Genomic DNA, 12258 nt, shown 5'->3' with positions numbered 1-12258 from the left:
ACAGAAAAGAAATATGCCTGTCAAACTGATTTGTACAGGTGCTTGTATTGAAAACATATTTGTAAAGCTGCTTGTGTTAAAAATGTACCAACAGTGGGTCCTGCCGGACAGAAAATAAATATACCTGTATGTCAGACTGTATTGTAACTGTTGAAATGAATATATTGTAACTGAGGATACTGGGAAAGCAGAGGTTAATCCCAGCAGTTAACTTTGAAAAATAGTCTGACATTAAAATACCTGATTTATGTCATAAAGATTGTATTTTACAGTTCTGACTGCAGCCAGAGATGAAGTGTCTGTGAAAACCAGGACTAGGAATCCTACTGAATTGTCCTTAGGGGTGAATTAATTGCTACCCTGGAAGGGTGGAAGTCTTGAAATGATTTTATAGCTTCCAGATGCTATCAAACATCTCAGCAAAGCTCTATGCTAAAACATATGTGCTAAATTCTGGTTCAGTTTCTAGTAAAGGGGGCTAGTGTGGGAACCAGATGTCAGATGACCAGATATATGTGATGCCATTCTGTAATCCAGCACTATAATGATGTTTTAATACTAGATGAGACAGAAGTCTCAGGGCAGTCTGTTTTTGAAACCTGACAAAGAAGGATCACTCACCCACTTCATCTTGCCTTGCTTTAGTACGTAACCACTGAATAGTATTTCTTTAGATCAGTCAGGAAAATATAGTGAGATTAGTTAAGTACTGTTTGTCTGCATCTGTGTGAATCTATACTTCTGTCTTATTTTTAATATTTCCTATGGTTGAAATTCTGTTTTTTATTGTAAATAGATATTTAGTATTTTCATGTTCTTTTATTATTTATTATTAAATACATTTAAACATTTTTTGAAACTGGTTTTTAGAGAATATTTTAACCTTTGAGAGTACTTATATTTATTTGGTGACGCTGTGGCCACTCCTGAATGCCTTGCTGCATTGGTCAAACACTACCATTTGTGTTAGTATTAATTTTATTCAGTATAATTGTGTACCCTTGTAAAAGCCTTAGAATACCTAGCTTTGGAGTGTTCTGGTGGCAGTACCTACCTTATAGTCTGAGCAGAGGGGCATAGCTGGTAAATCTGTGCCAGCCTTTCCCAGGTGTGTGTGTGTGTGTGTGTGTGTGTGTGTGTGTGTGTGTGTGTGTGTGTGTGTGTGTCTGTGTGAAAATCAAATCTCAAAGAGTGTGTGTGTCAGTTACTTGGAGCAGGGACACATAACACTGGTTTCACAGAGAAGGTGGTGGAGGACTTGGCTTGGAACACTCAGCTGAGGGCTCACCTCTACAGCTGTGTTAGCTGGTAGTTTCATTTGGGGCCTGGAGAGAGACAGGGAAACCCAGCCCCAAGACTGAGTGTGTTTCCTGTGTGCTCTTAAGGGAAATTGTGCTTGGTGCAGAGAGCTGCATCTGAAAACACTGTGTGCATCTATCTTTGTTCCAAGTGAACGTCCCACACCTGTGTTTGTGGTGAGGATTAAGACTCATTGATCACTGGCCCAGAACAAGTCTCTTGATAAGTAACTGTTCTTCCTCAGTGCTAAAACCTGTGTTAAATAGGGTGCCATCTTTATGCCATCTTTTTATGTATACTTGTAAATGCAGAAATTCATTTCTGGTTCCTTGCTGAATAGGAACATCCATCTCAGGTAGCCATGCAACATCCATGATGTCTTCAGACCAGTGTACCTGCCTGGTTACAAAATTTAAAAAATGCACATTCTCTGGATCCATAGTTATTGGTCCTCAGGATTATCATATGACTGTCCTTCAATTTTACTTGCTGCTGTATTTTTTGTAGTCAGAATCTTCCCCAAAGGGAGCAACAGCTGCTGTATTCTGTCAGCTGTCATTTATGAGTGACTTTCCCAAAGGCAACACCACCACTCAAGCTAACCTCTACATTTAGGCTGGTTTTGGGGTTTCTCCTAAGTCAAAGGCTATGGCTGACCTTAGTGGCATCATCACATCCCTTTTGCTGAAGTGAGATGAGCAGGCTTAGCCTCATCACTCCTCTCCCTCTCCATGCCAGCTCCTGCAGATGTGCAAGCTGTTGATCAAGCTTAGGCCACCTGTCTTGTAGTCGAGGCCTCATCCCTCTAAGCTAATGAAGATTACTTCTGTTATCACATTGTGTAGTGTAATGTAATATTTTCCCCCCACTTTTTTTCATACAGTTGTTAATGGGTAAGTCCACTGGACATGAATGATCCTTTCCAGGCCCAGCTTTGGAGCACTGTCTGGACAAATGACTTGCTTAGAGTCAAGCAGCTGGAAAATGGAAGTTGAAAGAGTCAAACTCTGCACACTTGACCAAAGAAAGCAGCTTTTTAATAGAACCTTAAACCTTTATGATAATAACTCCTGACAAGCAGACTTGATTTATTACTCATAGCAGCCACTAAATGCCAAGTTAATACATTATCTTATAACATGCAGTTTCCACAGAGCATAAATTCTCTTATGTTTGATATTGCAACCCCCAGCTTGATCTGCTTGTGCTCCAGGTTTGCTTCTGAATCTTCCCTACTTCTGACACAAGCAACAGTATTTTTGCTACCCTGGTACTCCAACCTAATATATTCTTTAGTTGTAGATTTATGCCTATAATGGATCCTAAAACTAAGATTTTCTGCTTCTATAACAATAAAACATGTGTGCATGAATGCGTGCATGCTTGTGTGTGTGCACATGTGTGTGGTCATGTGTGCATATGCCCATGGGGGGCACTTTGAGTGGGTACATTTTAAAATTAAACTTTCTTCTTATCAACTTTGTAATGGGATTATAAGAAAATATTTTTGTTGCATATTTATACCCAACTGTAAACCATCAGTACCATCCCAGACAACTGGCCCATCCCTTCCCCTTCAATGGGGGGAGGATCAACCATTAGTGAGTGTCATTTAGATAGAAATAAGGGCTGATTCATATTTTTCCTTTTCTCTCCAGCCCTAACTATGCAAACCTGGATAGGTGTTGAGGAGGGTAGTGCAAGTTGCTATTTGCAGAGGATAGCCCCTCACTTCAGCAAGGGGTATTAACTCCACATGTCCCTGCTTCTCCACTGGAACACAAGCAAAGATCTCCCCAGTTTCCACCAGAGAGAATGTTTTAACTTGTGTGCCCCTAAGTGCACCTGAATTACTCCCACTCCCAGGAAAGATGAGTTGGCTATACACCGTCATTCTTCTCTTTCCCTGCCTGGCTCCTCCAGTAGTAGGGCCACTTATGAAACCAGGTCCCCTGGGTCACAGTAAGGGCTCCATCCCTCTTTGCTATAGACACAGGCATCAGAATATGCTATTTTCAGTAAAACACACCACTGAAGAAGCAAATAACATGTTGATAATGTTAAAGATCAAGTAAATAATATGAGGCAGTGTGCCAGAATCCTTTGAAGCAAGAAAAGGCAGCTTCCCACTAAAGGTTGGAGTCACTGAAAGTATAAATAGAACTGGAGACATAAAATGGCATTATGTACATAAGTGTGGCTAAGATTTGGGGATCAGACATCTCTGCTCTTTTTATTGTATATGAGGAAATGTACATTGGTCTCAACAAGTTTATCTATATGAGGAAATGTACATTTGTCTCAATGAGTTTATCAGAGATATGCTGCTTCTGGCCCTGTAATCAATTAATCAGTATTAACATATTTAAAAATACTTTACCTGTGGTAGTTATGTATACATTAGTACTAGTATGCCTAAGTTAAAGAATGCGTTACCAGGGTGATCATGTATTAATTAGTATTGTTGTACTTAACTTAAAGAGGTAGCACTAGTTTATTTAAGTTAAAGAATACATTGCCTGTGCTATTATATATTAATTAGAAGTAGTGTACTTAACTTAAGCAATCTATTATCTGGGACAGGCATGTACTAATTATAGCAGTATACTTTTTTGGCTCACAACAACTGCTGATTTTGGGTGCCTCCAATGCCACTTCTCCGTGATTCCTTTCTCTGCAGCTCCCCATGCCTTTGACAGCTCCAAGGATCTCCTTTCCAGGGGAATACCTGCACATGAAGGACCTCCAGTCTCCATGTAGAGGCTCTAGCAATGTGCCTTACAGTATAGATCAGGATGGACAAGGTGAGGAACTATCACATGGTATCTTGCAGTGATATTTCCCAAAAGGTCCTTCCCACTAGCATGTTGATGCTACCCTGTATAACTCTGTGTAGACAATGAGGCATGGCCTTGTGAGGACATCTCTGCCTGCACACTAGAGGAGCCACTTCTCATCAGGTATTCTGCATGCCCAACTCAGCATTTTCTTCAAGCCTTGGCTTCAACAAGGGTTTGAAGAATCATTTGCCCTCATGAACATACCACCACCCTACAGGAGGGAAATACCTATCCTTCCTACCAGTTCTGTCACTCATCCGAGTCACTAATTAATTTTGAGTCACCTGGTCCATATTCAAGACTTCATCCTTTAACATCACTGGAAGTGGTTTAATTATACTGGTGTATTTAATGTTAAAATGAATTACCTAGGGTAGTGAACAATTAATTACAACAGGTATATGTAAGTCAAAAGTGAATTATCTAGGGTAGTTAAGAATTAATTAGATCTGGTGTACTTAATGGTAAAAATGAATTGCCTAGGGTAGTTATGAATTAATTACAGCTGATGTACTCAATGTTAAAAATGAATTACCTAGGGTAGTTAAAAATTAATTAGAACTGGCGTACTTAATGTTAAAAATGTATTATCTAGGGTAGTTAAGAATTAATTAGATCTGGTGTACTTAATGGTAAAAATGAATTGCCTAGGGTAGTTACGAATTAATTACAGCTGATGTACTCAATGTTAAAAATGAATTACCTAGGGTAGTTAAGAATTGATTAGAACCAATGTATGAAAGTTAAAAATGAATTGCCTTGGGTAGTTAAGAATTAGATCTGGTGTCCTTAATGTTAAAAATTAATTGTCTAGGGTAGTTAAGAATTAATTAGAACTTGTGTACTTAATATTAAAAATGAATTACCTAGGGTAGTTAAGAATTAATTAGATATGGTGTATGTAAGTTAAAAATGAATTACCCGGGGTAGTTAAGAATTAATTACAGCTAATGTACACAAATGAAAAATGTTTTCTCTAGGGAAGTCATATTAATTAGCCCTAGTGTACTTAAAGAAGACTTAAAGTAGGCAGTATCTGTGGGCCTTGTGTTAAATACTACTACTAATGTATGTGACTTAAAGAATGTATTCAGTCATGTATTATTTAACATTAGTGCATTTAACTTAATGCATTGCTGAGAAGGTCACATATTAGTTAACACTAACGTACTTAACACCTGGGGAAGGAGTGGTACAAACAACCATAAGGATAGTTGCAGGTAATATAATTGACAGACCATGCATCATCTTTTCTTTTAAACTTTCATTGCAGGAGATCAATACTGTGGGGGTCGGCTACAGAAACCTGAGGGGACTTTCAAAACTCCTAACTGGCCTGATCGAGATTATCCTGCTGGAGTTACCTGTTCTTGGCACTTTGTTGCCCCAAAGAATCAGGTAGGCATTTTTTGATGGTTTTACTGCACTGCATAGCTAAGCACTAAAGTAGCTCTCTTCTGGCAATAATGCATTTACGCTGAACGTAAAGATAGGCAGTCAATGAGAAGTACTGTCCGTACCATAACGATGGCAGGAAAAAAGTGTAAATATTTGAGACATGTCTAAGGAACTAGCTGAGTAGTCTGCTCTTGATAGGAAAGCCTTTTATTTTTCTATGATGTGGTGTTTATGCTTTAAAAAGAACCACAGCTTAGAAATGGAATGAATGTTTCATTTACACAAATGTTAACATGATGTCAAACTGGAGAAGACACATTATGATCTGGAGGAAATAACGAGGCAACAAACCATACTTGGAATTTATGTTCTTTGTACAGAATCTTTTATAGACATGGTTTGCAAGAAAATACATAACATATACAGTCAGCTCCAACCCGTGAGATGAAGGTGTGGGTATGAATCATCCTGCTTTGCAAAACTGTTTATCCCATTAAAATGAATGGTACTTAAATAAAAATAATCTCAGAGCTGATCATATAAACTAGGGAAGTGGAGAGGACTGTGTTCAATCAGAAAGTGTTTTTATTTATTTGCTTATTTATTTTTTTTCAATTCCAGATACAGTGCTTCTTTGAAAAGACTGGATTATATGGATTTGTTTTGCTAAAGGGAATGTCTGTGTCTCCTGTTTTGGCAAAATGAGGCACAGCTGCAAGCAACTAGGAAAATGAATGAGGGCACAGACAGTAGAGCAGAGGAGGTTTCTGAAATATCAGGCTAGTACTGTTTAAAATAGAATTTACATAGACAAGGGTGGTCCTTATGGGATGACTGATGCACACACCACAAGGGAGAGTCAAACTGTTTTCACATCTTTTAAGAGGTTCAGATACTGTTTTTAAGTCTTTGAAGGAGTTCAGAAACATTTTTCATAATTGGTCACACGTATTTTTCTACCCAAACATGTTGAGAGGAAGAAACTCTTCTTCGAGTCTGATCTTCTGGGTCTAGATAAAATTAAAGAGGTGGTTGTAATTATTAATATGTTCATAGGTAAATAATAGGCTATCAGTCTGCAGACTATTACAAGCCTAGCCAATAAGTAGGTCAGAATCAAACCCTGTACCTTGACCTGTAAAGTAAAGACGTTAACTGTTATAAGAGGGTTTATCAAGGGACATTATACACTTTTGGTATAAACCTGTGGGGCAGATTTAAGTCGAAAGATGGTGAAGGTGTTTAAGTGTTGTTAGAATTCTGCCATTTCTAATCAGTATTAGAAGGTAGATATGGCATCAAAAGAAAATAATAAGCAGATGCTAAAAAAAAGTAAATATAGAGAAAGTGTAGGTGAAGAGCTAACAATAAGCTGTAGTGAGCTTCAGGAAAGAATGCACAGAAAGTATGGTAAAAAGAGAAAATATTACCAAAAGTATCGGATGAACTATATCTGGGTGGCCACGGTGGTGCAGTGGTTAGCAGTGTTGCCTCACAGCAAGAGGTTCTCCGGTTTGATCCTTGGCTGGGGTGCCTTCTGTGTGGAGTCTGCATGTCCTCCCTGTGGACGTGTGGGTTTCCTCTGGGTGCTCTGGTCTCCTCCCACATCCCAAAGACATGCTGTAGGTGGATTGGACACTCTAAATTGGCCCTAGGTGTGAGTGTGTGTGCCTTCCATGGAAGGTTGGGTGCTGGGCTGGCAACTTGCCAATCATGAGTGGATAGGTGATCTGCTGTGGCGACCCCTAACTGGGAAAAAGCTGGAAGAAGATCAGATGAACCATATCATCCCATACCATTTACACACACACACACACACACATTAGTGCATGTTTACCTACAGAATTTTAAGATTCTTTTTATATTTATAGATCAAAGCTAGTCATGGAAGGCTTTTTGGAGCATTTCCATTGCACAGAAAGTGTCACACTAAAGACCCTAAAGCCTTGTCTTTATCTACAGTGAGTTTGCAATACCAGATGGCAGTTTGTTTGCAATACCAGATGGCAGTTATCTTACACTGAGAGAGGAAGATGCTGGTCATTGTCTCCCTAAGACTGATGAGGAGGAGTTTTTGAGTTTAACGTTAGCTGTGCCTTGATCCAATTTATGAAGAGACAGAGTCAATAAAGCACTAAAATGAAATTCTACCAGTAGCATCACTTACATTTCTGAAACCTTGATGGTCTCACTTAAAGCATCTGAATTTTTACTGTTCTACCTCTTTGAATCACTAGTTTTTACCCACTACTCTGACTAATTCATTAAGATGTCCGATAGGCAGCTGGCTAGTTTTCTTACTGTTAGCTAAAGCTGTACCGTCTTTGCAAATGTTATGAGCGCTCTCAGTTTAATTGATCACATCTTACTATTAAGGAAGCTATTAATACCTGTCTTACTAAGCGATGTCCTGCCTTGACTTGTAAATTGCTTTTCAATTAATAACGGTAGTGTATGTGTACTGTTAAGCATGCACATAATAAAGATGAACAAATGAAGAGGCTTTAGACATGATGTGCATTCAACAGTAGTTATATTCAACTGCATCTGAGAGAGAAATCACATGGCACATACCGTGGATGGTGCAGTGGTTATGTTGTCACCTCAGAGCAAAAGGTTCTCCAGTTCAATTCTAACCTTGGGTGCCTTCTGTGTAGAGTCTGCTTGCCCTCCCAGCATTCATGTGGGTTTCTTTTGGGTGCTCCAGTTTCCTCCCATTTTACAAAGACATGCATCTGGAACATTTCTTCCCAGGTCCGCTGAAGATTGGCTTTGTTCCAGGTCAGACATTCCTGGTTAAAAAAATTGTCAAATAAAAATGAATCAACTTACTGGTAATTTCCATTTAACCATACAGCTATAGTGTCATTACTTTATAATAAATATGCTTGTATATCCTATATCCCCCTTACTTTAAAAGAAAAAGGTAACTGCATAAAATTACATTTAAATATGTTGTTTGTAAGTAAATATATGTATATAAGGTATGTAACATGATCTGCAGTAATACACTCATATTCAATACTGACACTATTAAAAATAGTCATTAACATTTGTGGAGTCTGTATACTTTTTTACTATTTACTTTAGTGTTATGGTTTCTTGAACAATTCACCTGAAGCTGTATTTCAAAATAAAGTGATCCATCCTAACAACACTGTTATTTCAGAAGTTTGTTGTGGATTCATGCTGCTGAACAGATCATTGTGAAAAACTTCCTTATTATCCAAATTCTGACAGTGAGTAGCACCCTGGGAATACTTTCACAAGGAGAAGGTGGTAGCACTTTAACCGAGTCAATACTTTAAGACAGCAATTCAGATATTTGAACGAGTAAATTTCAACATCAGTCTAACTACCTTCTATACATCCTTAATATAGGTGTATCTGAACTTTCTTTGCCATACAATCTTAGTTTTTTTTTTTTTACTTAAATCACTGCACCAGGTACACTGCTTTAGTATGCATTAATTCCAAAATTCATAGTGATCCTTGTTATTTCACTGGCATTGTTTGCTGATTTCTTATCACATAGGTTCTGTTTGTGCAGCCTTTCTTTCATCAAATCCACTGAATTTCTTTGATTTTCAGGAACTAACAAAGAGTATGAGGTGGGTTACTCAACTTTGTGATGTCTTTCCATCAACAGTTGTGCTAGTGAATGTCTAAAAGCCATACAGACTGCACTGCTGAGTTTCTAAACTCCAAAATCAAAATATAACAATCTGAATATACAGAACTGTCATACTGTTTCATAAGATTCTTTATAGTCAGGACATATGTTCTATTTGTTCATTGATCTTTGAATATCTTGGACTTAGGTAGTATGCTTACATTCCCACAGATTCAGAAAAGTATAGAATTCTTGGCTTATAAATGTCAAACTAATGACTGATACTGCTTCATTTAGTATAATATGTCTGTTACTATTTTATTTATTATACAATGTATGTCAAAGACAGATTTCAGTATTGTGATACCACAATGATTAGTAGTTACAAGCAGATGTATTGTGTCTGGGTACATTCAAAAATAGTCAACACAGAGAAGTTAAGCATTATCTTCATAGCAAAGCACATCTACTCCCACTTTCATCCAAGAAAGATCAAGTGTTTCAGGGAAGAATGGCATTTTTTTGGATTCTGTCGCCTGAACGTATTACAGATTTTACAACTTTGAACCATTTGCTCAATCTGCTCTCACATCTTGGGCCAGTAAAAGGCAACATATGCTCTTTGCTTGCACTTTCTTAGTCCTTGATGTGAGTCAATCATTGCATCACAGAGCTGAGAAGGAATGATAACCATATTCCCATTGATCATTAAGCCTTATGCGCACGAACATTCATCATAGTACTTGAAGTATGGTCTAATGGCTGCATCCACTAATTTTGCACTGTCAAGTCAACCATGGATGACAGTAACATATTGTAACACCTCCATATTGCTGCCTCCTATTGTAAAAGTCTATAGCTTCTTAACTGATATAAGCAGTTATAAAGTGGTTTGTAGTACCTATGAGCATGCCATCAGTTTATAAGTTACTCATATCAATGAGATTTTTACTGTTGCATTCAGAGCCGGCAGTCACTTAGGGCAAAACTGGCTGGGGGGGGGGGGGAGTTACTGGTCTGGTGGTTGCCACAAGACTTACATTTCTTCTTTAAGGATGCATGCAGTGTGTGTTCTTAGTATGATGCACGCACATCTAAACATTGGAATGGAGCACATGATTTTTAAGAGACAATCATTTGGATTTCAATTTGGAGAATTGCTGTTGCCACTCTGGATGAATGTGGAGAACAGGTCACTTGTGAAATAAACAAAGGAGGTGCGTGTGTGTGTGTGTGTGTGTGTGTGTGTAAAATGCCCTAGTTAGGGAGAACAAGCTCAAACCCTGTACCTTAAATACAGGATCCAAGAGCCTAAATCCTCTACACCAGCTGCCAAGCTGTCATCTGCAAATGTGTTTCAAAGACTGTCTCAGTATATTTTAAAAGAATGTTGAGTTTCTGTGCATTTCCAAAGAATGTTGCACTTCTGTGGATTTTCAAACAATGTTGAGTTCCAGTGCATTTTTAAAGAACATTGAGTTTCTGTGCATTTTCAAGGAATGTTGAGTTTCAACAGAAGCAAAGTTTACTGCTGCTCATGCTAAGTCTGTTTTCAATGTGCAATGGTTTTGTTTAGTGAATAGCCATCAGCAGCATTTTTGCTATAAGCTTTAAGCAGTGTTAGTAGCACATTAGGTAGCATACCTGCCTTTGGTGCAAAAGACTGTGGATTCTACTCCCATAACATGTAGATGGAATGCTGATATTGCAGTTCTCTCTTTAAGGGTTTACTACAGTCCTGTGTATTTCTTCCTTTGGGTGAAATGCCTAGTAACGATAAACATTTTGACAGCCATTCCTTTTCCAATATTACCAGCTTACCAATTTTTTTAAATGTAACATGGGCAGTTTATTCTTCAAGGACATCAGGCACTGAATTTGCACATGAAACACTGAAATGTAAAGTTTTTAGCCAGCAGCAACCTCTTCATTAGTTATAGACATCTTTAATGTGGAATTATTCAGACTTTTACTTTTGCAGATATTGTGTATATTGACTGATATTGATGGATTGTAATGACAGGGTCTTGAGTGGCCTTGTGTGGTTGAAATGTTCTGTAATAGGTAGTTTTGTCATAATTAGTTCATATTTTTTGTTTCACTACTTACTGGAAAAATAGTGAAAGCTACCGATTTAAAATGCTCTCTAACAGGAGGTACTGTATTATACAAGGAGTATAAGTTAATACAATCAGGATGGTGCATCAAAGAACACATGTATGTATGCATGGTCCAAAAAATTTGTGAAAGGAGCCTATGGTTTGAAAACAGCCCGACAGTAAACTTAATCCACCACTGGTCAGATGCATTTTCTTTGAATGTGGGTTTCAATGCCATTTCAATGAATGTGAGTTTCAAGGGCAGAGAAGCTTGCTGTTCATGTTAAGAATATTTTCATTGTGAGAGTTTATTTTTTTTTAGCAAATGGCTATCAGTGTTTGTGCTATAAAATTTGAAATAAAAGTTTTACATATATGTAACCATTGTTGAAGCAAAGAAGACAATAATTTGCATACTGATAGGTTTGAAAAGTGCTTATGGAAACCTGGGAGAAATAACCAAGTAATGTGACACTGGAGTGGCTGCGGTGGGTCCTGCAGGGGGGCCCGATCTATTACCCCGTCCCGGGACCCCTTTGATTTGGCTCTGGTTGCATTAAAGAGACATTTACAATTATTCATAGCAGTAAGACTTTGCTTCTTGTTTTACTAATGAAGCATATTTGAAAACATGAAAACATTCCCCCAACATTTATTGATATCAGTATGACTTGTGCTGTACCACTAATGACGACATATATTTGATATCAGGCTTGGGTTGTATTAAGAGTATTGGATGAAGCCTTGGTTACATCAGAAAGTATTTTCCTATTATTAGTCTACATCAAATATATCACTGTAAACAATGAAGTATATGAATAAGCCAATGAAATACCATTAACAGTGCCACTGCAACATTTTTCTGGTAGTTAAAAGCTTCAGAAATGGAATTTCAGGGTTTGATAATCACATTTTTTCTGGAACTTTCTGTGTTAATCCAGTAATTAAGCAATCTCTTTCAAAATGTTAAAGTTTAACACTTAAGTTGTCAACATTTGCCTCCAAAATT

General features: G+C 37.8%; 1 protein-coding gene across 1 annotated transcript in view; it reads left to right on the top strand.

Moving 5' to 3' along the window:
- The window catches only part of PCOLCE2 (procollagen C-endopeptidase enhancer 2), an 815974-nt gene that overhangs the window by 498423 nt on the left and 305293 nt on the right, over positions 1-12258 (top strand). Inside the window, exon 4 of the mRNA XM_044071023.1 lies at positions 5413-5537. Coding sequence (XP_043926958.1) covers positions 5413-5537 — 125 coding nt within the window. The remainder of the gene's footprint in view (positions 1-5412; positions 5538-12258) is intronic.

The sequence above is a fragment of the Protopterus annectens genome, chromosome 5.part0, assembly GCF_019279795.1.
Source record: "Protopterus annectens isolate FY-2018-M chromosome 5.part0, PAN1.0, whole genome shotgun sequence".
In the NCBI taxonomy this organism is placed as follows: Eukaryota; Metazoa; Chordata; order Ceratodontiformes; family Protopteridae; genus Protopterus; species Protopterus annectens.
The sequence above is the reverse complement of the archived record's forward strand: the minus strand, read 5'-3'. Positions and strand labels throughout refer to the sequence as shown.